The 21,817-nt window shown below is 55.0% G+C and overlaps 2 protein-coding genes across 6 annotated transcripts in view; one reads left to right on the forward strand and one right to left on the reverse strand.

The window, feature by feature from the left end:
• Positions 1-1,140: 1,140 nt before the first annotated feature.
• MEPCE (methylphosphate capping enzyme) lies at positions 1,141-9,134 on the reverse strand. Its single transcript, XM_048833621.2, has 4 exons — positions 7,345-9,134; positions 3,682-3,900; positions 3,479-3,605; positions 1,141-2,046 (listed from the first exon to the last, which is right to left on the reverse strand). The coding sequence occupies exons 1-4, from the start codon at positions 8,851-8,853 to the stop codon at positions 1,994-1,996; spliced, it is 1,908 nt and encodes a 635-aa protein (XP_048689578.2). The 5' UTR covers positions 8,854-9,134; the 3' UTR covers positions 1,141-1,993.
• Positions 9,135-12,895: 3,761 nt separating this feature from the next.
• The window catches only part of ZCWPW1 (zinc finger CW-type and PWWP domain containing 1), a 31,126-nt gene continuing 22,204 nt past the window's right edge, over positions 12,896-21,817 (forward strand). For 4 of the 5 annotated variants that reach the window (XM_048833623.2, XM_048833626.2, XM_048833625.2 and 1 more), the window contains exons 1-4: positions 12,896-13,040; positions 18,117-18,433; positions 20,052-20,130; positions 21,474-21,540. In XM_048833623.2, the coding sequence (XP_048689580.1) occupies positions 18,131-18,433; positions 20,052-20,130; positions 21,474-21,540 (449 nt within the window). In that variant the 5' untranslated portion in view covers positions 12,896-13,040; positions 18,117-18,130. The remainder of the gene's footprint in view (positions 13,041-18,116; positions 18,434-20,051; positions 20,131-21,473; positions 21,541-21,817) is intronic. The other variant, XM_048833624.2, reaches the window with a different exon arrangement.

Here is a 21,817-nt window from a genome sequence, read left to right on the forward strand (position 1 = left end):
GCAGCCGGAGGCGCTGGCTCAGGTATCCCCCCCCCCGCCCCAATGGTTCGTCCCGCGCGTTCCCCCCCCTCCCCACTGGTGCGTGCCGTCCACCGTTCTCAGCCCGCTCCTCCCCCATCCCAATGCTCAGACCCACGTGCCTCCCCCCCCCCGTTCTCAGCCCCCTGCTCCCCCCATCCCAATGCTCAGACCCACGTGCCCTTCCCCCCCGTTCTCTGCCCCCTGCTCCCCCCATCCCAATGCTCAGACCCACGTGCCCTCCCCCCCCGTTCTCTGCCCCCTGCTCCCCCCATCCCAATGCTCAGACCCACGTGCCTCCCCCCCCCGTTCTCTGCCCCCTGCTCCCCCTATCCCAATGGGCTGGCTCAAGTGCCCCCCCCCGTTCTCAGCCCGCTCCTCCCCCCATCCCAATGGTCAGACCCACGTGCCCTCCCCCCCGTTCTCAGCCCCCTGCTCCCCCTATCCCAATGGGCTGGCTCAAGTGCCCTCCCCCCCCCCCGTTCTCAGCCCGCTCCTCCCCCTATCCCAATGGGCTGGCTCAAGTGCCCCCCGCCCCACCCGAGTGGGCTGGTCCATGTGCCCTCCCCCCCCATTCTCAGCCCCTTGCTCCCCCATCCCAATGCGCTGGCTCAAGTGCCCCGCCCCCCCGCCTCATCCCAGTGGGTTAGTCCACGTGCCCTCCCCCCCCCCCCGTTCTCAGCCCCCTGCTCCCCCTATCCCAATGGGCTGGCTCAAGTGCCCCCCCGCCTCACCCCAGTGGGCTGGTCCATGTGCCCTCCCCCCCCCATTCTCAGCCCCCTGCTCCCCCATCCCAATGGGCTGGCTCAAGTGCCCTCCCCCCCGTTCTCAGCCCCCTGCTCCCCCATCCCAATGCGCTGGCTCAAGTGCCCTCCCCCCCCCTTCTGAACCTGCTGTTCTCCCCCCCAGGTGTGGTGCCGATTCCAGGCCCAGCTGGCTGCCACGTGCGCGGCCCCGGGGCCCCCCTGCCTCCTGCTGCCCAGCCCAGCCCAGCCCCGACCCCCAGCTGGAGGGAGACTGGAGCCGCCCGCCCTGCCCGGGGCTGGTCAATAAACGCTGGTTCCGGCCTAGGCCCGCCTCTCGCCTGGATCCTTCTCGCCGCCCCCAGGCGCCAGGCCGGGCAATAATCGGTAGCTTTTATTTATATATAATAGAATCAACATCTGTAAGGATAAAACTCCACGTCACACGCGGGGACGCCCCCCCCCCAGGCAATGCCGCTGGGGCCCCCTGCTGCGGGGGGAACCGGCCCAGGGCCAGCAGGAAGGGATCCCACAGGCACCTCTTCAGCCTGCCGCCGGCAAGCAGGGCAGCGCTGCCCCCCCTTTTACAGCAGAGGGGAAACTGAGGCAGTTGCTGCCCTAGCTGGTCTCCCCCCTAACAATAGATGCAAAGGGCCCCTCCCATCCCTGCTGCAGAAAGATGAGCTGTTAAGGGGTGGGAATCAGAGGGGAGCTTGGACAGCTGACTGGGGGGGGAGTGGGGAGCACAGACTGTTGTCCCATCCCCCCCCCAATCTCTGCTCTAGCTTCCCCCCCAGCCCTGTGGTGGAATGAAGTGCACTGGGCTCCAACTGGGGACTGGGTGGGGGCTGGAGGGGGGAGCCCCTGGCCTCCTTTCATCACCTCCCCCCTGGGGGGGGGGGGGGGGGGGCTGAGTATTCAGTATGGGGCACCTGCAGCCACCCCCCATGCAGTTCTTCAGGCTGCAGCGCTAAGCAGTGTCCAGCAGGGGGCAGCCCCTCTCACCCGGCGGATTCATTCCTCGGCAGTTTGGTGAGCGCAAACCCCGCGGGCCGGGCCGTCTGCCCGCAGGTGCCTGGGGCTGGGGAGGTGCGCCACGTCCAGCGGCTGCCGATCTCGGGGCGCGGCGGCCAGTCCCGCCCGCCCCTGGGTCCGTCGGGCTCAGCCCAGCTGTCCTCCAATGCAAAGAAAAGAACGGGGGGCTCCGGTCCCGAGCGTCGGCCGCTTCTCCCTCAGCGGGTGGTGGGGTGGCCCTTGTGAAGGAGATAGATGGGGCGCTGGAACCCTGTGGGCAGACGGGGGCAGCCGGTTAGTACAAGCACGGCCCTGCCCGGCCCCGCTGCTCCCCCTTCCCCATCCGGGGCCCCCCCAAATCGGCTAACACGGAGACTCGTTACATTGCCACGGAGCTGCTGATCGTGACTTGTGAGCAACCCCTCCAGCTCTGTCGCCCCCCACAGAGAGCGGATGTGAGGAGCTAGGGAATCGGTCTGCGTCCCGACTATGAATCCTGCTCGTTACCGGAGGCTCGTTAGGTTGGTCTGTGTCAAAGGGGTCAGCTGCTGGAAGGCAGTTTTAGGGACCCCCAGAGCATGGCGTTGCATCCCTGACCATCCTGGCTAATAACCACTGATAGCCTTGTCCGCCGTAAACTGAGCCAATTCTTCTTTGACCTGCGTTCTACTTTTGGCCTTAACATCCCCTAGCAAGGAGTTCCACAGGTTAACTGTGCATTGTGGGAAGACAGGCTGGCTTGTCACAATCCAAATGTTTCAAGGGGAAGTGTCGATTTGGACGGAAACATTTGGAAACTAGCCGAAATCCAGTGAAGCATTTTGTTTTGACTTATTTTGCAACTGATAAATATCAAATGTCCATTTTAATGCCTTGTAATAATACAAATAGATAGTAATTAGGCCTGACAAATTAGATTGGTCAGTAAATGTCTTTCACCATACCCACAAACCAACCAAAACATATCGCCATGGCTAACTGAAGTTTACGGACAGGCAAAAGGAAGGAAAATACTGCCTGAAAGTTTAAAAAAAATCCAGTGACTTTGGAATTAGCCTCCTTACAAAGGCACTAGCCAATGCATATTAAACACCGGCCGGATTTGTTGATTTAAGGATACTGATGTTGTATATTTTGACAGAGGACGTTGACCAGTTGTGTTTCAACTGCATAAATCTTTAACTTTTTGAATCTACATCGACGGTCAGTAAATCCTTGTCCCAAAAATTCACACCGCGGTGAACATGTGAATCAATCAAAATGGGGGAAAAGCCCGTAAACCCCTGTACAAGGGTGAAAATGTAAAAACAGACGGAAACCTCACTAGCCCCTGAAATAGGGATCGAATTCTGCCAAGCCTGATAATATTATAACTATTAAATGAACATACACAATAAAAGTAATTGTCAGAACTAAATTACCACTGCAACACCACGTTCAGTATTTTCGCTTTGATAACACAAACCACGCAGCCTTTCGCAAAGTCTTTTGGGATTTTCCCCTTTAGAGATTTGACTTTTTTGCCCCAATTTGGGACAAACCAGATTGTGTGGAGTTTCCCAACGGGTCAGAAATTCTGGTTTCCAGCCCAGTTCTACCGATGGCAGACACCCGCCATCGGCTTATTCAGCCTGCCAGCAGGCCGCCCCAGCCGATGGCCGATGCCTTCTCGGCCCAGGCCGCCCAAGTGGGGCCCCCCTCACCTCGGGAGCTGTTGTAGGGCCTGGCCACCAGCTCGCAGCTGGAGAAGCCCACCTCCGGGGAGGTCAGGTAGGAGGGGAACTGCTCCGGTTTCAGCTTGATGCGGTAGTAGTTTCTGTAGATGGTTTCCTGGGGAGAGGAGACAGGCGTCAGCCAGGCCGGCAGCTGCAATCCCCCCCCGCCCCCCAGGCAGGCCGGCGCTCACCGTCAGGTTCTTGCGCTTGCCGTAGGAGGACCAGGGCTGGGGCTCCAGCAGCAGGAGGCCGCCGGGCCGCAGGTGGCGGTAGATGCGCTTGAAGAGCCGCTTCAGCCCGTCGTCCCCCCAGTTGAGGTGCACCCACTTGGTGAGGCTGAGGCACAGCACGACGTCGTACTCGGCGCCCTGCGTTTCCAGCAGCTCGTCCCGCTCCAGCACGTAGTTCCCCTGCGGGCACAGGGAGGGCGTGACGGGCGGGCTGGGAGAACCCAGGCGTCCAGGCTCCTGGCCCCCTGCTCCGAGACCCACCCGCCCCCACTCCCCTCCCAGAGCTGGGGAGAGAACCCAGGCATCCTGGCGGCCAGCCCCAAGGGCCGGGGATGTTTGGTTTCCATGGCACGCCCCAGAGATCAGCCCCCACCCCCAGATCAGGGCCCTCTGCAGCCTCCCGGACTCCTCCTGCCGCTGCTCCACGGCCCACACCACTCGGCTCCCCTCAGCTATCTGGAATTCCCCCAACACCACAGAGCCCCCAGAGCTCAATGGGTCCCCTGTCCCCATGAAGGTCAAGATCAGGATCATGCCCACCTCAGACACACACCCAGCCCCACAGATGCCTTTCCCCCCAAAACACCCGGGCTCGCTGGGCCTGGCAGAAGCCTCGCTCAGAATAAATTTTTCCATTTGTGCTTCAGTTAATTTCTGGATCAACCCTTCGGCCATGTTGATTCCCAGCTAAACGCAGCTGGGTTTGGTCCAGGTACCTCGCAAGGTCCCCTATCGCTGCACGCAGCGGAATACCATCAGCCCCTCATTCACGGGACGCTTTCAGCCGAGACAAAGGTGACGGATCTATTGTGTGTTCACAGCCGGGCCCCAGCCACACAGCCTGGCCCCCAAAGTTAGCCGTTCCCCCCCGGTTGGCTCTTGCTAGCGAGCCACAGCCTCGAAGCCCCGGTTTTCACAGAGGTTGCTGCGTATTGCAGCCTCTTGAAGAGACTAAAGCCCATTTCGCCCTGCGCGGGGTCAGGCCCCTTCTCCGCAGGCTTCTTTTCAAAAAGGAAAACGCCGAAAACTTTCAAAAACAGCAACACGCGGCTTCCAACCCGGCAGTTCCCCGGTTCCTGCCATACAACGCCTCCCCCCGGGTTATCAGCCCGTGGGGGTGTAAATATTTACCAGCCTCCATGCTGGGGGCATCTACAGGAATCTCCCTCCCCCAGGAGTTCAGGCTGTGACCCACTTCTCTCTCCAGCCTCGTGGCTGCATTAGACAGTGACCTACTGGGTGATCCCAGTCACTTCCCTCTGGGAATTTACACTGGAGGCTCCTCAGGGCAGATGCTGGCCGGTGGTGGGTCTGGGCAGTGGCTGGCACAAGAGGGGTCGGGATCTGGCTGAGGAAGGGAGATCTGGTGGCACAAAGGGGGTCCCAGATCATGGTCAGGGGTGGAGTGTGGTGTCTGGGAAGCCCTGATCTCAGTCGGGGGGCGGTGGTTCCACACACGGGACCCTCTAAAGAATTCTGGAAGGGGTCAGGCATGTTTAAACACAAGACTTCGGTGGGGGGGGGCGGCACTATGGGTTCCAGCATGCCCTGCTGGCCACACAGCATGCTGGGACTCATAGTCCCACGCCAGGCCGGCGCTGGAATCGATGCTCAGCTCTGGCTGATTTGCGAGCGACAGGCCGATAGGTCCGACAGGATCGGGGGAGTGGTGGCTTTCTACTCACTTTCCGTTCAGGCATCAAACCCGCCAACCGGGCCAGGAAGAGAACCCAAGAGTCCTGACTCCCCTCCCTCCCTCCGTTAGCCAATGCTCTTGCCTTCAGAAGAAACATGTTAACCCTTGAACTCGGGGGGAGAGCCCCTGGGTAGCCATCTCACGTCCCTCGGCCCCCAGTGCCGGCTGGAGATCGCGCTCGCTGTGGGATTTCCCAGGCAGCTCGGCTGGGCATGGGGCGGGGTCGCCCTGCAACAGGCCCGAGAGTGTGGGTGAGATTGGCACTAGCAGGGGCAGGGAGAGGCCTGCCTGCCTCGCAGGACCAATATACCATGGTTCTACCCAACAGACAGCACCTGGCACGTAGCGTGACCTCAAAAGGGGTGAAAGGGACCCAGGCAGAGCTGCCAAAGGTGCCTGCGTACAGATTATCAACCCCCCCCGAGGTGAGAACCTGCCTCCCCCCCAAGCCTGGCCAGAGCGTTTCCATTCTGTTACAGGCTAGATCTAGCTCATCGCAGTGGTCCGGGAAACATTTCTCTGCATACCAGCCGCTGGATTCCTCCAGTAAAGGATCTTGGCCCTGCGGACAAAATCCATCCCCCCCAGCCCCCCGACAGGTCTGATTCTCTGCCCATTCGGCAGCAGATCTCAAAGCGCACAGACGGAGGCTTGGAAAGGATCATTAGGGGAATTCCAGGCCCCCGGCCCTTCAGGGATTCCAATGAGCAAGGCTCCTTAACTCCCGTGAGCCTCATGCAAGGTCCAGCATTGGAGAGTGGGGAAACTGAGGCACGGGGTCAGGAGGAGAGCGGAGAATAGGAACCAGATAGAAGCCAGAAACGTAACCCCCGGAAACTGACCAGCTCTGCTACATGCCCCCGTGTAAAACTCATCAGAGAAACCTGGGAGGTAGCCTTCCTGTTCCAACCCCAACAGACTGAGGGCCTGCTGCTCTGGGGACAGGCCACCCTCCTTAACCGCCTCGTGGACTTTGATTTCCAAGCCCCACAGGGACAAGGACAGAGGTGAAAATCTAAGCTCGGAGGAAACAGCCTTCTGACACCCAACCCAACTCCCCTCCCGGAGGGGAAGGGCCTAAGATAAGGCCCTGTCTGCGGGCGGGCGTCTCTCCTCAGCCGGCCCGCCCGGCAGCTAACCCACCCGCTGTGGGCACAGGGCAGCACTTCTGCTGTCGATCATTGCCCGGTTAACGGATCTGCCCCCAGCTGCATTCCCCTGCCAACCACCCTCGGTCAAACGCTGGGTTCAGATGTGGCTTGGCGCCATTTATCAGCTGATCTCGAGAGCACATGCCTCACAGAGCCAAACGGGTGCCAGTCCATTTCAGGTGAACCGCGGCAGAGGTGAACCAAAGCGGCCAAGGTCACAGACACCCCCACCCTAAAATTCTGTGCTCTCCTGCTTCCGATAGGGAATTCTGGCTCTGTGAGGGGACGGAGGGACGGCTGTGCCCCTCGCCAGAGGGGCTCGGCTGAAACAAGCCAGGAGCTATTTAACCGGTCCCTTCGTCTTGTCAGTTGCACTGGTCTCCTGATTGCAGGGGAATCCTGGCCCCCCCATATGCACCCCCGCCCCCCAGCAAGATGAAGTCACTCCCCCTGAATCAGAAGTTAGCAGCCAGAGAAGCTATTCCACCAGGATTCAGCAATTCCACCCACCCCCCAGGCAAGGCCTGTGTGATCCTACCAGCCCATCCCACCTAAGCCACTGGCCGGCCTAGGAGAGGAGCTAATCCCCGCCCTCTCGTATGGGATGGGAGGGCTCCTCCTGCCAAACCCTAGTCCCTCCCCCAGGATCTTAGGGGGCGTGTCTGTTGTGTGACCTCCCACCTCCCGCTGAAAGCAGCTAGGTGGGCGGCTGCTACCCACACCAGCAGCGCCCCTGAAAGGTGGGGCCCTCCCCCTGCCACATCCTAGGCCTCTTACCCGGACAAAGATCACGTTGTCGGGGAAGTCGGCAGCACCCGCCCCATCCTGGGGCACCCGGGGAGCAGCGATGGGCCCCCTGCTGGCCGCCAGCGAGGCGGGGAAGCAGCCCCTCCGCCTCTTGTTGCCGGCTCCGGCCGGCGTCTCCTCGGCCTCCTCCTGTTGCTGCTGGATCTCCTCTGACAGGTAGTGGCGGATGTTCTGGCGGGCCGAGTGGATCAGGGCCCCGTCTATGTCCAGCCCCACCACCCGGGCAGGTTTCCACTTCTTGGCCACGCTCAGGGTGAGGTGCCCCACATTGCAGCCCAGGTCCAGCACCTCTTTGCCCTGGAACCACTCGGGTTTCATGACCCGCAGCCGGGCGTCCTCGCAGCTGGGGTTCCGGTAGCCGTAGTATTTGCAGTAGTTGCCGTATTGGAACTTCCGCTGCCGACGCCGCCGCTTGGCCGTGGGCGCCGCTTGGTGCCTCCCGGCCCCTTTGCCCTTCTCCGGGCTACTCTTGCCCGGCTGGCCCCCGCCTTTGCCCCCGCCCGGGGTGGGGGGAGGCGGTGGCAGCTTGGCCCCCCCGGCCACCTCTGATTTGCTGGAAGTCCGGCGCCTTTTGCGGTGGTGGCGGCCGCCCGAGAAGGAGGCACAAGAAGGGGTGCCGCAGCCGGCCCCCTCGGCGGCGAGGGGCAGGAGCGGGGAGACCACCTCGTCCCTGCAGTTGATGGCCGTGTTGAGTTCGTAGGGCTGCGGGGTGGGGCAGGCGGCGTCGCAGGCCTTGCAGGCCACCTGCTTGCAGTCCCCGGCCCCGCCCCCGCCCCGCTGCTGCCCCCGGTGGCGGTGGCGCTTGCGGCCCGCCTTGAAGGGCGAGGCCAGCACCAGGGCCGCGTCGCCGTCCTGGGCGTTGAGGCTCAGCGGGTCGGTGATGTCCTTGGGGATGAGGATCTCCACCGGGTCCCGGCCCTTGGCCGGCAGCGGCGAGGACTTGGGGGTCTCGGCGTTGAGGGCCTGGTTCACCTCCTCGTCCAGCAGGCTGTTGAGGTTGAGGGGGTCGAAGATGTTGCCCCCCAGCAGGAACTCGGAGGGCAGCACCGGGTCGCACTCGGAGTTGACCCGGCGCCGGCGCTTGGAGGCCGGGTGCTTGAAGCCCACGTTGCAGCTGTTCCGCCGCTTGCCCCGCTGGGGCTGCAGCCCGTTGCGGGGCCGCGGCAGCTCGCCCACGCCGTCCTCCTCCTCCTTGGCGCCGGCCCCCTGCGGCGGCCGCCCCGGGGCCCCGCCGCCGCCGCCGCCCCGCCGCTGGCCCCAGGGGGCGGCCTCCTGGTGCAGCTGCACGAGGGGGCCGCCCCCGCGCCCGCCCCCGCCCCCGCGCGGCGGCTCGGCCCCCCGGCGCAGCTCCGCCGGGGCGGCCCCCTCGGGCAGCTGCCCCAGGGGCCCGCCGCCGCCGCCGCCCGCCGCGGGCGGGGGCCTGAGGGGCGGCGGGGCCGGGGCCAGGAACGTCTCCTTGTCCGCCGCCATCTCGATCATCGCCTGCGCGGGGGCGGCCCCGCCCCGCGCGCCCCGCAGCGGCCGCGCCCGCCCCTCACGGGCCCCGCCGGCGCATGCGCCTCCGGCCCGCGGCGCGGCCGCCGCCGCCTTCCTCCGCCGCCGCCGCCTTGGCCCCGGCGCGGGGCCCCAACGCGCCTGCGCGGCGCCCCCTCCCCCTCGCGGCGACGCGCCGCCCCCGCGTGGCGCATGCGCGGCCCGGCCGCCCGCGCGAGGCCCAGGAGGAGACAGCCGCGGCTCGCGTCTCCCAGCTCCGACGCGATGGCAAGGCGGCCCCCCCCCCCGCCTGCGGTAGATATACCCGGTGGGCGGGCCCGCCGGGGGCCACGCCCCCTCCCGCGGCCGCGGGCCAATCAGGGCGCCGTGTTGTCCCTTCCCACGTGGAACGGCGGCCAATCCGCTCGACGGACGCCCCCTGCGCGAACGTTGCCCCTGCGTGTGAGAAGCACCGCCCCCTTTCCCGCTCCTCCCGCCCCGCTGCCGCGGTCGTAGCCAATCAGGGAGCACAACGAAGGCTACGTGAGCCAATCGGAGCGCTCGACTCCCATCCGGCCGAGCTCCCATGGGCCGCGCGGTGAGGTCCTCCGAGCTCAGAGCTGTCCCCACAGAGTGCCTGTTGGGGGAAATTTTTTTCCACCCTATTAAAAAGTGTCCAGCCGGGCTTCGGTGACGGGAACCAGGTTAGAAAAACGGCGCCTCCTGGGTGGTGTGTGGAAACGGATTTAAAACCCGACGCCGGTTCAGGCACTGACGTGGACACCTCCACGTCCCGCTCAGTCCGCCGCCGCGGGGGGGGCTGGGCCGTTTTGCGCCCGGCTCCGTCTCGCCTGGCGCGCGGGACTAAACCCCAGGCCGCGCCCCGTGTGAACGGTGGATTCAGAGCCCGCTCGTTGTTTTTCACCTCCAATATCAAGCCCCCTCCCAGAGGCTGTGGGCAACAGTCACGTGGGCGGGGAGTCGCAAGGCATCCTGGGACTCGTAGTTTTTACCTCTTCCCGCTGGGGCGGACTCTGCGCCTGCGCAGAACGAATTTGCCCCGCCAGGCTGTAAATATATGCTCCCCCTCCCCCTTTATAGGAGGGGGGCACCACCTGGCCTCCCCTAGGAGTGAGCAGGAGGGGAGCCCCCCTCCCTCTCTGACCTTTCACCCCAATTAGAGAACTCTGACCTCTGACCCCTTAGAAGGTGGGGGGTCACCTGCCCTGCCTTTGCTGAGTGAACTACGACCTCTGACCCCTGCCGGGTCACCCCAGGGAGGTCACCGGGCTTGTCACGCCAAGTGAATGAGCCTGACCTCTGACCCTTGACCCCCCTCCTACCTCTGACCTCTGCAATTTCCTCTCCCCATTCCCGATCTTCCACCTCCGGCCCGGGGCGGGATGCGGGATTCCTGGCCCATTTGATCTCTCACCTCTGACCCCTGACCTATGCCCCAGGAGCGGTCCCGCTACCTCTCGCACCCTGACACCAGCCCTCCCAGTGAAGGGGGGACTGGCTGGAAGATGAACACGTTATTGGAGGCACCTGCCCCGGGTGGCCACTCACACATCAAGGTCCCACTTGCCCCTGCTGGCGTGACCCTGCTGCAGCCCGAATGACTTCAAGACACATGTTGCATGGAAGATCATGCCACTTGGGGCAGGACCTCTTAAAAACAGGCACCCCCTTCATCCAATATCAGAGAAAAGCAGATATGGTTTTGTCTGAATACTGGGTAGGGAACAGACCCTAGAAAAGCAGGGCTGTCCAGTCTAATACCAGACAAAGGGTCTGTCCGCTTACACCTGCCTGGTCTGAGACTACAGGTCCCAGGATGCACATAGTGAGAGTCATCCCCTGTCCCAAAGATTTTACAGTCTAAACAGATAAGACAGGCAAGGGGTGAGAAGGAAAACAGAGCAGGCAGACAGAGGTGGAACTAAGTGACTTGCCTTAGGTTATATACAAATCTGTATCTCTCTAAGTAATAAGAAAAGGAGTACGAAAGCTCATGCTCAAATAAATTGGTTAGTCTCTAAGGTGGCACAAGTACTCCTTTTCTTTTTGCGATTACAGACTAACACGGCTGTTACTCTGAAACCTGTCTCTACGTAATACAATACTAAGGGCATGGGTAAGGCTGAATATGTGGTTTGCCTACCTTGATGTAGGGTGACCAGACAGCAAATGTGAAAAGTCGGGACAGGTGTAACAGGAGCCTATATAAGAAAACACCCCAAAATCGGGACGGTCCCTATAAAATCGGGACATCTGGTCACCCTACCTTGATATAACTGCGGTGTGTATCTCATTGAATTAATCAATAGCTGTACACATTAGAGTTTTGCGTATTGAATATCACATTTAACATCATCTCTAAAACTGATGTAAGATCAAGCTGCGTTACAAAGGTTTTACGGGCCAGATATCAGTGAGGCTATATGTACACCATGGCTGAATCAGGGTCTGTGTGCTCAGTGTCCCATAAAGTGCGTGTAGAGGGGCAGTTACCCTGCTCCTGAGATAAGAGGAGTGAGACTTGGCTGAGTAGCTGACCACAGGTGTGGCCAGCTCAATCAGGGCCCAGCTGGCCCTAATAAGACAGCTGTTAGGGAGGAGCTGGGTCAGAGTCTTACTCCAGCCTTGAGGTGGGAAGGACCTGGCTGCCTTGGAGCACAGGATACTGGAAGCAGGACAGGGCTGTGGAAAGGAAAGAGGAACTGGCAACTCCCCAGGCTGAAGCCTTGTTTAAGGAGGTACTGAGGCTGCAGAGGCAGCTGGTCCAACTGCCTTGCCAGTGATGAGTGGCCATTACAGACTGCAGTCTGCCCCAGGGAGTGGGGGCTAGATGATGACTGCCATAGCCACTGAGGCCCAGAGTGTGGGGGGTACTGCTGTGGGCAGAACCCCAAGGTAAAGGGCACTGGGGTCTGGGACAGAAGAGAAACAGGCCACCAGGGGGCGCTCCGAGTGCTGGAATCCAGCTAATTCCTGGATGACCAGCGGGAGTTGGTGAGTCAGCGTTCTGCTATGTACACCATGGCTGAATCATAGAAGGTTAGGGTTGGAAGGAACCTCAGGAGGTCATCTAGTCCAACCTCCTGCTTGAAGCAGAACCAATCCCCAATTTTTGGCCCAGATCCCTAAATGGCTCCCTCAAGGATTGAACTCACAACCCTGGGTTTAGCAAGCCAATGCTCAAACCACTGAGCTATCCCTCAGCGTCTGTGTGCTCAATGTCCCATAAAGCGTGCCTTTCCATGTAATGAAAGGCTTAGTTGGTTTTCAAATAACATATATATTATTCGGATCAAGTAAATTTATTTCAGGATAGGAATGGTTAAATTGCCCCCATAATATACTTGTCAGACCATATATGGACCCTCAAAAATTTGTCTACACAGGTCTATAATAGACAAATCCATTGGGCCTCACAGATGTAGGGAAAAAGAGAGACCCTTTTTCAGGCCCATAAGGTCTAGGGACCTATACAGATCCATGGGGGTGCATAATATAAATGATAAAGGTATATGCAGGCCTACTGCATCCAGGCTTGAGGTGGTTGACCCATATGCAGACCTGCAGGATCCGTATCTCAGCCCACATATAGCCACCAAGGGTCCCTATACAGGGCCAGCGCATACACCAAGACCTATAACCTAAAGATGTTTAAAATCCATACTTTAAGGGTCCCTATACTGAGCCATAGGGTCCATAATCTATAGGGTCAGCCCATATACAGACCCACAGGCTCATATATATAATTATAATATAAACCTCCATAAAGTCCATAATCTATACCTCCAGTCCATCTACAGATCCCTAGTGTATAACGAATAATAATATAGCCCCCCCTATAGGTCCATAATCTATAGGGTCAGCGCATAGTGAAAACCACGTGGTCACCAGCAGGGCTACTTAGTACCCCCCCACTTAATGCAATGCGCATGCGCAACCCCAACCCCCGCCTTTGCCAAGACGAGCATGCGCAGTGAGTTCGACAGAAGCACGCGTCCTTTCCGCGCCCCCCCCTTCAGATGACCGCGCATGCGCACGGAGCCGGCCTCAAGCTAGCTTCGTCGGCGCGGAGACAGAGCAGCGGCCGTGCTGAGGAGGTGGCGCGTGCGCACTGGAGTTTCTTTCCCTCCCCCGGCCGTTAGGAGCGCGTGAGGCTCAAGGGCGCTTTGAGGGTGCGCGCGCGCGGCGGTGGGGGGGAGGGAGCGCGCGCGCGCTGAAGATAAAAAGGCGCCAAAACTGTCCCCACCTGTTGAGGCTAATAGAGGGACCCTAGCTTGGGTCAAACACGCCCCATTTCGGTACCCATTGCCTCCCCGCGCCTGGTTTACCTCATGAAAAGGCTCGGTCGCCCCTCCCCTTCCATGGCCTACCTTCCTGGGTCAATATGGCGCCAGGGACCGATGCCAGTATGGCGTCGCCAGGGAGCCGATACGCCAAGATAACTGTCTGTTTTACCTCTCGAAAAGTGGGCCCGGTCGTCCCTGGCTTGGCGTTGCCTCCTGTGTCAAGATGGTGCCCCCTGCACACAAAACGCGCCGACGTCATCTCACGGGAAGGCCAAAAAACCCTAATAACTGTGTCTCTTTTACCCCATAAAAGTGTCCACAGGGGGCCAGGTTGCTCCCCTGCTTGGTGTTGCTTCCTGTACTAATATGGCGCCCAGATGCTCCTGTGCTTAAAACGTGCCAATGTGTAGACATGGGAGGGCCAAAAAACCTAAATGTCTGTTTTACCTCATGAAAGGTGTTGATATACGGCCTGGTCGCCCCGCTGCATGGCATTGCCTGTTGTATCAATATGGTGCCCTAGTCGCTACCATGGCTGCACCAAAAATGTGCCAACCTCGTGCCTATTTGCCTCCTCCATCCTGGCCAGAAAAGCACGAAGATGGTAACACTGGCAGGGCAAAAAAGCTAAAAAATCATGTCTATTTTACCTCATAAAAGGTGCCAATGTGGACCTTGGTCGCCCATGGTTGTCCAAAATACTCAAAACTCCCTAGTCGTTGTCTCATGGGAGAGGCGTGCTTAGGAGGAGAGAAAATAATGCTAGATAGATATGGAGTACTTGTGGCACCTTAGAGACTAACCAATTTATTTGAGCATGAGCTTTCGTGAGCCACAGCTCACTTCATCAGATGTTTACCGTGGAAACTGCAGCAGACTTTATATACACACAGAGAATATGAAACAATACCTCCTCCCACCCCACTGTCCTGCTGGTAATAGCTTATCTAAAGTGATCAACAGGTGGGCCATTTCCAGCACAAATCCAGGTTTTCTCACCCTCCACCCCCCCACACAAATTCACTCTCCTGCTGGTGCTAGCCCATCCAAAGTGACAACTCTTTACATAATCAAGTCGGGCTATTTCCTGCATAGATCCAGGTTTTCTCACTTCCCCCCCACCCCCATACACACACAAACTCACTCTCCTGCTGGTAATAGCTCATCTAAACTGACCACTCTCCAAGTTTAAATCCAAGTTAAACCAGAATATCTGGGGGGGGGGGGGGGGGGGGGGGGGGTAGGAAAAAACAAGAGGAAACAGGCTACCTTGCATAATGACTTAGCCACTCCCAGTCTCTATTTAAGCCTAAATTAATAGTATCCAATTTGCAAATGAATTCCAATTCAGCAGTTTCTCGCTGGAGTCTGGATTTGAAGTTTTTTTGTTTTAAGATAGCGACCTTCATGTCTGTGATTGCGTGACCAGAGAGATTGAAGTGTTCTCCGACTGGTTTATGAATGTTATAATTCTTGACATCTGATTTGTGTCCATTTATTCTTTTACGTAGAGACTGTCCAGTTTGACCAATGTACATGGCAGAGGGGCATTGCTGGCACATGATGGCTACTATGGATGTAGAAGCCCTCTACACCAACATTCCACACAAAGATGGACTACAGGCCGTCAGGAACACTATCCCCGATAATGTAACGGCTAACCTGGTGGCTGAACTTTGTGACTTTGTCCTTACCCATAACTATTTCACATTTGGGGACAATGTATACCTTCAGATCAGCGGCACTGCTATGGGTACCCGCATGGCCCCACAGTATGCCAACATTTTTATGGCTGATTTAGAACAACGCTTCCTCAGCTCTCGTCCCCTAAAGCCCCTACTCTACTTGCGCTATATTGATGACATCTTCATCATCTGGACCCATGGAAAAGAAGCCCTTGAGGAATTCCACCATGATTTCAACAATTTCCATCCCACCACCAACCTCAGCCTGGTCCAGTCCACACAAGAGATCCACTTCCTGGACACTACAGTGCTAATAAACAATGGCCACATAAACACCACCCTATACCGGAAACCTACTGACCGCTATTCCTACCTGCATGCCTCCAGCTTTCACCCTGACCACACCACACGATCCATCGTCTACAGCCAAGCTCTGCGATACAACCGCATTTGCTCCAACCCCTCAGACAGAGACAAACACCTACAAGATCTCTGTCAAGCTTTCTTACAACTACAATACCCACCTGCAGAAGTAAAGAAACAGATTGATAGAGCCAGAAGAGTTCCCAGAAGTTACCTACTACAGGACAGGCCTAACAAAGAAAATAACAGAACGCCACTAGCGGTCACCTTCAGCCCCCAACTAAAACCCCTCCAACGCATTATTAAGGATCTACAACCTATCCTAAAGGATGACCCAACACTCTCACAAGTCTTGGGAGACAGGCCAGTCCTTGCCTACAGACAGCCCCGCAACCTGAAGCAAATACTCACCAACAACCACATACCACACAACAGAACCACTAACCCAGGAACTTATCCTTGCAACAAAGCCCGTTGCCAATTGTGCCCACATATCTATTCAGGGGACACCATCACAGGGCCTAATAACATCAGCCACACTATCAGAGGCTCGTTCACCTGCACATCCACCAATGTGATATATGCCATCATGTGCCAGCAATGCCCCTCTGCCATGTACATTGGTCAAACTGGACAGTCTCTACGTAAAAGAATAAATGGACACAAATCAGATGTCAAGAATTATAACATTCATAAACCAGTCGGAGAACACTTCAATCTCTCTGGTCACGCAATCACAGACACGAAGGTCGCTATCTTAAAACAAAAAAACTTCAAATCCAGACTCCAGCGAGAAACTGCTGAATTGGAATTCATTTGCAAATTGGATACTATTAATTTAGGCTTAAATAGAGACTGGGAGTGGCTAGGTCATTATGCAAGGTAGCCTGTTTCCTCTTGTTTTTTCCTACCCCCCCCCCCCCCCCAGATATTCTGGTTTAACTTGGATTTAAACTTGGAGAGTGGTCAGTTTAGATGAGCTATTACCAGCAGGAGAGTGAGTTTGTGTGTGTATGGGGGTGGGGGGGAAGTGAGAAAACCTGGATCTATGCAGGAAATAGCCCGACTTGATTATGTAAAGAGTTGTCACTTTGGATGGGCTAGCACCAGCAGGAGAGTGAATTTGTGTGGGGGGGTGGAGGGTGAGAAAACCTGGATTTGTGCTGGAAATGGCCCACCTGTTGATCACTTTAGATAAGCTATTACCAGCAGGACAGTGGGGTGGGAGGAGGTATTGTTTCATATTCTCTGTGTGTATATAAAGTCTGCTGCAGTTTCCACGGTACACATCTGATGAAGTGAGCTGTGGCTCACGAAAGCTCATGCTCAAATAAATTGGTTAGTCTCTAAGGTGCCACAAGTACTCCTTTTCTTTTTGCGAATACAGACTAACACGGCTGTTCCTCTGAAACCTAGATAGATATGGCACCCCTATTTTTAATAGGGTGTTCAGTGGAAATGGAGTTGAACATGGGCATGGTTTTCACCCCATTTTGCACAACACAAGAGCCATGGGATGCCCTGTTGATCCCTCCTTTCCACACATCCGGGACCAATTCTGCTTTCGCTCACACTGGTGTACATCTGGAGTCACTCCACTAGAATCAACCGAGGTATACTTGTGTAAAGCAGAGGCCCAGTGTGAGGGGAGAGTTGGGCCTCGCAGGCCGGATTAATGCCCATTGCAAGCATCCTCCAGAGACACAAGGGTCTTAAGAGCCACCTCTTGTTGCCACCACATTGCAGGGTGTTGGGTAATCCCTTTCCATACATACACTTCAAAGCCTCACCTGGTGTAAATCAGCTGCTTACACCAGCTGAGGATCTGGCCTACAGGGTTCGGCAAATGTTCCATAAGAGGCATGTAAACATTTCATCCTCACGACATTCCTGTGTGCTATAGGTTGTTAAACATTTAGCTAGCTCACTATCAATCAGGGCAAACTTTAGCCTCACTTGGGCGCCCATTTCAGCAGTCCATGCCTCCCCACCCAAGTGTATAAACACATCTTTAATTCCCATTAACTCCCCCGGGGTTTAAGCGCGTCTTAAGTGTCTTGCTGAATTAGGGCCTTAGATTATGAGCTCTTTGGAACAGACGCCATCTTTTGTTACGTGTGTACAGCTAACACAATGAAAAGAATGCACAGTAATGTACTCTGGTTTAAATCCAAAGTAATTCCAGTAAATTGACTACACCTCTTTGTATTTACACTGACATAAGTGTAATAACAGTAGCAATAAATACATTTGTAGGGAGAGGTCTTTGGACCAGGAGGACTCTGGATCCTAGCAACCAAAGGAGCTCTTGAACCTGATTCTCATTTATACAAAGTTCCTAGAAGTATAAAGAGACCTTACAATAGACTTGAGATTCAGGTCCATTGGCTTTAATTAACATATGACAGTTAATTCACTTGGCCACTTTGTGCCACTGGCAAACTGGGAAACACTTAAGTGATGGAAAAGAAAAGAAGGCATTTCTCACACAAAACCTGCTTCAATTTAGAAATCAATTCAGTTAATAGATTCATAGATATTAAGTCCAGAAAAGATCATTTTGACCATCTAGTCTGACCTGCTGTATGACATTGGCACAGGATGGGGAGCCTCACCCATTAATTTCTGCACAATGCCCATAGCTTCTGTCTGAGCTAGAGAGTGTCTTCTAGAAATAGATCCAGTTTTCGTATAAAGACCGCAAGTAATAGAGGAGGTAGTTAAATGCGTGTATGCTTGTCTGGATGCAACCTAAATCTATATGGCCCTTTTAAATCAATTTAAGATTCTACACTCAAGGGATGGACAAATGGGTGTAACTTTTATGTGTCCACAAGATCAGAGTTCAGTGTCAGAGGTATTTGTGATTAGTGGTGGGGTGCTGCATTGTGTTTCTTTCTTGCTTTAATTTCAGCACTTGGGAAGACGATGAAGAAAACGTTTGCCCCTCCGTTGGCAAAACCCCATGTCCTTTCTTTGCGGGAAGGACCTGAGCATCATGGGAGAAAGGAGGACACTAGGGCAAAAGAGGCGATGACCTACCTGCTGAGCCAAGGGACAAGCGACTCAACTGAAACAAAACTGAAAGCGGGCCATCCGGACACTGATGTGAAGAGGTGGAAGAAATCTAGGGTAACAAAGGAAGAGGATATGGGCCACGTGAAAGGTCCAGAAACAGCCCAAGATGTAGAAAAGAGAGCCAAAAGGAACTCAAGCAGAGCATCAGCTAAGGTGATTTCATGTCAGAATCTAATAACATGAATAAAACTTTCCTTTCATTAGTTCCTATATAGTTGTATCTCTAAAAACTGGCTCAGCCCTGCTTATTCCAATAGCCAACTCTTCTCCCCAGATTGGGGGAATGCGGAGGGCCAGGTGACACAATCAGACCTGGAGTATGTAAGGAAGAGTCCTGGAGAGAGAAGGGTTTGCAGGTGGATGTTGGCAGATGCCTGCAGATACTGGCATAAGAAGGCTCCTGCAGGCCCCTGAGTTGGGGAAGCCAGATGAGACACTGGCGGGAAAGGAGGCCTGCAGAGAAGGCCAGGACAGGAAGGAGCAGGAAGACACTCAGTGTGAGACTGGCGAGGAAGAGACTTTTGAGTTTGTTTTATGTGAATAAACCTGATCCAAGAAGTGGGGTTGTTACTGGACATGAGCCCTTGTATTTTTATGTCTGGTTTTGTAAGCATGTCCTTTTAAAGTGAGGTATAACTTGGGGATACGCAAGACAAATCAGGCTCCTGAAAGGGGTACAGTCGCCTGGAAAGGTTGAGAGCCACTGATCTAGTGGTCCCTTTTGGAGGCTTAAACTCTATAACTCTGATGTTGCCATTTTTGGTTCGACAAGACTTTTATTGGCTCGAAAAATGTTGCCAGAGTGTGATGAAAACCCAGACCTTCTCAGGTGTCTGTTGTGGGGCCAGGATGGGCATTTCAGGATTTGATCCCCTGTGCCCATTTGACGTTCCTGAGTCGCTGGCAGGTTATTGTGTACATGATACTCTCACCTCGATCCATCTTGTAGATTCTGCAGCCGAAAGAGACCTTCTGCGTAACGCAGGTCATAGACTTTCACCCACTTCTCCTGTATTGGGCCCAATTGCTTGTGCTGGACTAAAACATCTTCCAGAAAGGCTCCAGTCTCGATTGGAAGGCTTCCAGAAATGGAGACTCCACCCCTGCACGTGGGAGTTTGTTTACCTGCACTGTTTAAAAACTATTGTAACTCATTTCTCATTTGAATGTGTCTGACTTTAAATTCCAGCTGCTGGTTTTGGTCCTGCTTTTCTCCGGTAGATTAAAGAGCCCTTTAGTATGTGGAATTTTCTCCCCGTTAAAGTACTGATACACTGTGATCAAGTAATCTCTTGGCGTTCATTTTGATAACCTTAACATACTGAGCTTTTTACGGCTGTGTGGGAACCTAGACTCACAGTCGGGGTCCACCCTAAGACACATAACCTGCCTTGTGTGGGGTATTCTGTGGATTAAAGCATGCAAAGTGTTTTCAGTAGGAATAGTGCTACATCATCGCATTAAATATTAATAATGTTATTTCCCAGGATTTGGCGTGTCTCTTTGACAGTGCTAGGAATAATAACATCCCGGCTCGTGACTGAAAGTAAATATTAACAAAGGATGGTGTTATGTAGCCCTAAAAGCGATCTCAGAAGCCCCCAAATCATGGAAACTTCTCAGAGGGCAGAGGTGTCCAGGAGCTTGATCCCTAACAGAAGCAGCTCTAAATTTGCTAAATTAAAAGAACACTTACTGGATCTCTGTTAGGGTTAAGTCCAGCTGTTAACGGATGATGCCATTTGTCACTCACTCTGCCCTCTCTTTGTAGGAGATGTGTCACCTCTCCGACTTGCAGTTTGAGGAAATTGTCCAGTGTGTGCTGCAGAAGTCCTTGCAAGAGTGTATGGGTAAGTCGACAGGGCCTCTTGAGCAACCCCAAGAGAAGCTCATCTCGTGAAACCTAAAATGAGAACAGCTAAATTGGTGCCCTGTGAAGTATTTGTTTGGATGAGCCAGACATTTTGTAGATCCGAATTGTTTCCTGTCCCTTTTAACGGGCTAAAATATGTCCTCAACATGCCTGAAAGCTAGGATTTTAGCTTCTTCAGCAGTTTAAAAACATAATGAGTCCTGATCGTGAGCTGGAGTAAATTGACATCACTTCTTTGATGGAGTTATACCAGCTGAGGATCTGGCCCGGGGCCCAGTTAAGAGAATCTTGTTCCCTTGGCATGTCAAAACAAAGGCCACCATGCCCGAATCACCATGCCATGGCTTTTGTCTTGGGCTCTCCGCGTGCTGGGGGCATCTTGGCCTGCCAAAGCACATAAGGTTTCACGCAAATTAAGTGGACCCTCCCCTCACTTTATGTTGACTCCGAGAAATCATTTCCATCAGAAACAAGGCATCGTGAAATTGAGGTAATATAAAGATAATTGTCCCCATCCCACAGCATTGTGAGTTTCCTGCTTAAATATTTTGTGTGTGTGTTTTCGATTTTAGGTCCACTTTATGTCTTGTGCCTTTGGAGGTGTAAAGAAGTAAACACCCCTGTATTGCAGGCTAACTCTGAGCGACGCCAGTCCTGATCTGTGCTAGCAAAAATCGCTGGTTATCAGCAGTGAATAACTTTCTTAGTTTAGACTTGGCCCAACTTTCTGCAGCAGAATCATTTGGTAGGAATTCACAGCTTGTGTTAGGTGCAAGATCAGACTGGATCATCATAATGCTCCCTTCTGACCTTAAAGCAAATAAATCCTCTTAAAGACTCAAGCATGTGCTTAACCTGGGGCCTGTGAAAACTCAACGGCAGCATGGCCTAGTGCGTAGAGCACTGTCCCACAACTAGGAGATGTGGCCTGCTGCGTGACCATGGGCAAATCGCTTCCCTGCGCTGTGCCTCAGTTTTGCCACCTTTAAAATGGGAATAATGATACTCACCTCCTTTGTAAAGCACCTTGAGCTCTCTTCTGATGAGTGCTGTAGAAAAGCTAGATATTATTGATTTGTATTATTATTTAACGGGGCTACGCAGGGAGTCACTTTGCAGGGTTGCAGCCTGTTGAGCTGAAATGACAGCATGCAGAAAATCTGTTGGAATCCGGAAATGCATTTCCCTCCGTAGTCCAGTTATTACCTGGATCAGCATCCAACCTTTCAATGTGTGACGCCTCATGAAATTATAACCATCTAGGCACAAGCTGCCAGATAAAATGTGTGAGGTTTACAGCGCTCTAATCTCAATTTGCAGAAGAGTCCAAGAGGACATTTCAAGAGGTAGAAGCTACCGAGGTGGCAGAACAACAAGGTTTAAAGAGGTGAGTTTATATCAGTCCCATTATTCTGCAGTATATTGTCTTATGCCTGGCTGTAGCAGGACGGTTACCCCGCTCCTGAGATAAGAAGAGTGAGAACAGCTGAGGGAAGCTGACTGAGTAGCTGACCACAGGTGTGACCAGCTCGATCAGGGCTCAGCTGGCCCTAATAAGAAGGCAGAGTCTCACTCCAGCTGGGAGTGGGAAGGACCTAGCTGCTGGGGAGCACAGGGTACCTGATGCAGAGCAGTGCTGGGGAAGGGCAAAGGGGAGCTGGGGG

Source organism: Caretta caretta, chromosome 28, assembly GCF_965140235.1.
Source record: "Caretta caretta isolate rCarCar2 chromosome 28, rCarCar1.hap1, whole genome shotgun sequence".
NCBI lineage: Eukaryota > Metazoa > Chordata > Testudines > Cheloniidae > Caretta > Caretta caretta.